At 30.1% G+C, this 2,644-nt stretch overlaps 1 protein-coding gene across 1 annotated transcript in view; it reads left to right on the top strand.

Moving 5' to 3' along the window:
• Positions 1-2,334, top strand: part of LOC123003737 — a 12,199-nt gene extending 9,865 nt beyond the window's left edge. The window contains exons 5-9 of the mRNA XM_044396707.1: positions 1,065-1,106; positions 1,159-1,170; positions 1,227-1,322; positions 1,821-2,020; positions 2,085-2,334. Of these exons, the coding sequence (XP_044252642.1) occupies positions 1,875-2,020; positions 2,085-2,304 (366 nt within the window). The 5' untranslated portion in view covers positions 1,065-1,106; positions 1,159-1,170; positions 1,227-1,322; positions 1,821-1,874 and the 3' untranslated portion in view covers positions 2,305-2,334. The remainder of the gene's footprint in view (positions 1-1,064; positions 1,107-1,158; positions 1,171-1,226; positions 1,323-1,820; positions 2,021-2,084) is intronic.
• Positions 2,335-2,644: the final 310 nt, after the last annotated feature.

Genomic DNA, 2,644 nt, shown 5'->3' with positions numbered 1-2,644 from the left:
TTTTGCTCTCTTAACACCAATTTTTTATTGCCCAAATCGATGGAGTAATCAATTTCGATTAAAAAACCCATAACCTTTAATACCCCTAAAATGGATCGTTTCAATGATATTTTAATTTAAACTGAGCACTGCACAACGCTGAAACAAAAAAGTAGGGATTTTGAATGGATGATATCCACGGTAACAAATGACCATGGTCTCACTAATCGCTGTCAGGCATCTGTCAACTTTGACACTAGACGATTATTAGACAACTAATCGAAAATATTTAATAAAAGAGTTTACCACAGATTCCAAACATAACTTAGAATAAATCTAAATGAATCTCGTAGCATTTAATACATAAAAAATTCACAAAAATTTATCGTCAAAGTTAACAGATGCCTGGCAGGGATTTATGTGACCATGGTCATTGGTTGTCGTGGATACCACTTATTCAAAATCCCTATTTTTTGATTTCAGCGTTGTGCAGTCCTCAGTTTAAATTAAAATATCTTTYAAACGGCCCATTTTAAGGGTATTAAGTGTTATGCGTTTTTTAATTGAAATTGATTACTCTATCGATTTGGGCAATAAAAAATTGGTGTTAAGAAAGCAAAAAAATAAAAAACACAGAAAATGTGACCTGCAACTGCTGGAACCGGAAATTGAGTGGATGTATCCGGTTTTCGTGATTACCAGTTTAAAGGGTATGTTGTCACAGGGAAATGTTCCAAATTTTATAATATTTGGTCAAGTAATTCCAAAGTTATTACAAAAAAATCAAATTTCCATACCCACATTCCGAGGGCTGTAAAATTCTTATCAGTACATATAGGACACGAGTTATTATTTAAATTAACAACATTTGATGGGTCATTTTTGAGGTTCAAATATTGCTTCATATTTATGAATAACCCTGTATAAATAGGAAACACTAGTTTCGCCTGTTTCTATAGATGTACTCCTATAATATTTTTGACACTAATTAAGAATTTTTTGTTGCCTTATTTTTTGGTAGGTTAAAGCAGAGGTATGTATGTAACAGCACAAAAACGCCCAGGTAAAACATTTTTTTGCAATAGCCAAAAGGAGAATCGAATCTAACAAATTTAGTTCAATCCAAGGTAAGAATATTATTAAAAAAAAAAGATGTTTTTGTGTATTATTTTTTTATAGGCTAAAGAAGAAGTACGTATTTAATAAAATAATATCAAAACGTTTAATTGTAACATTTCTTGCAATAGGTGAAAGGAAAAGCGAGTCCAAAAAATTTAGTTCTTCCTAGACTGAAACAGCTCGCTGATAAATTGGGTCCCGTAAATAATACAGTTCAACCCAGGGTAAGAACTTTTCAGTATAGATTTTTATTAGAGGTGAATTTGATCCATAGCTTCTGAGGGAATATTACGAAGATAAGTAAAATGGTAGTAACAAAGTCGGTGATAAGATCTGTATTCAAAAAGAGACATGTTTTGGCAAAACTTTTGTCATCATCAGTTTAGGTCGAGAAAGGGCCTTATAAAATATATAAAACAAATAACTAACGGAGATTTACCAAAAGCTTTCTGTTAGTTAATTGTTTTARATATTTTACAAGGCSACTTCTCGATTTAGGCTAATGATGGCAAAAGTTTTACCGAAATATGACTTTTTTTGTATAAACATTTTATTACTAAATGTGGAATAGACTTTGTTACTATCATTTTACTTAGATTTTTATTGTGTGTACTAACCACTTAATATTTTTTTGTTTATTTGCCAAAAATCTTAGCATTCTCAGTCTTTGCAATGTAGATAAAAAAAAGATATTGCTGGACGTCTTGAATGTTAAATTTCAGGCGGGATGCAGTTTTTTTAATATTGATCCTTATATTGACCCCGGTCAGTACTTTATGATAAAACACGTATCATCAGGGTTGGTATTGGACGCCAGAAGTTTTGAAGTTCAAATGCAGGTACCTACACGATCTAAAACTCAGTTATGGAAACAACAAACGGCTGGACTTGGAAAGTTTTATTTAGTTAATCGTGCCAACGGGTATAAAACTTACTTTACGCATAAATAATAATTATTAAAAAAAAACAAAAAAAAATGTTTACAGAAAAGTTTTGGATATCAATGATGAAGGTAAACCTAACAATAAACTAATCACCTTCCCAAAACATGGTGGACCGAATCAGCAATGGTTTAACAACTTCGGCCAACTTGCCAGTGACTATAAAAATGTTATTATTGCTGCTCAAGATAAGGATGTAAAAGCAGTTTCTAACTATGGAACCTCTAACGAAATGTTCACTTTTGTACTTGTTTGTTCAAAATAATAATATTATTAATTATTATAATAAATATTATTATTATTATAAAATATTATTTTTTAGAAAATAATTTACCAATTATGCTTAATGTAAAATAAAATTACGAAACAAACTTTGTTGCTTTTGTTTTAATTTTGTGATGTCCAAAAACTCAAATGATGGAATTTAAATAATATAAAAAAATAGAAACTTTTTGCAGAATTGCACATATCTTACTGAAAAGACTTTTATAAATTTTCCTATTTAGATAAGTGTTAAAATCCCTACCAATAATCCACTTACGAACGTTTCGGATTTACTAGGTATTGTTAAAAATTAAACGACGAACGACACTTTCAAATGTAGC

The sequence above is a fragment of the Tribolium madens genome, unplaced genomic scaffold (assembly GCF_015345945.1).
Source record: "Tribolium madens isolate multiple individuals breed KSU strain unplaced genomic scaffold, Tmad_KSU_1.1 Scaffold_1;HRSCAF=32;Tcas5.2_LG8, whole genome shotgun sequence".
Taxonomy (NCBI): domain Eukaryota; kingdom Metazoa; phylum Arthropoda; class Insecta; order Coleoptera; family Tenebrionidae; genus Tribolium; species Tribolium madens.
This window is presented reverse-complemented; position numbering and strand designations above follow the sequence as displayed.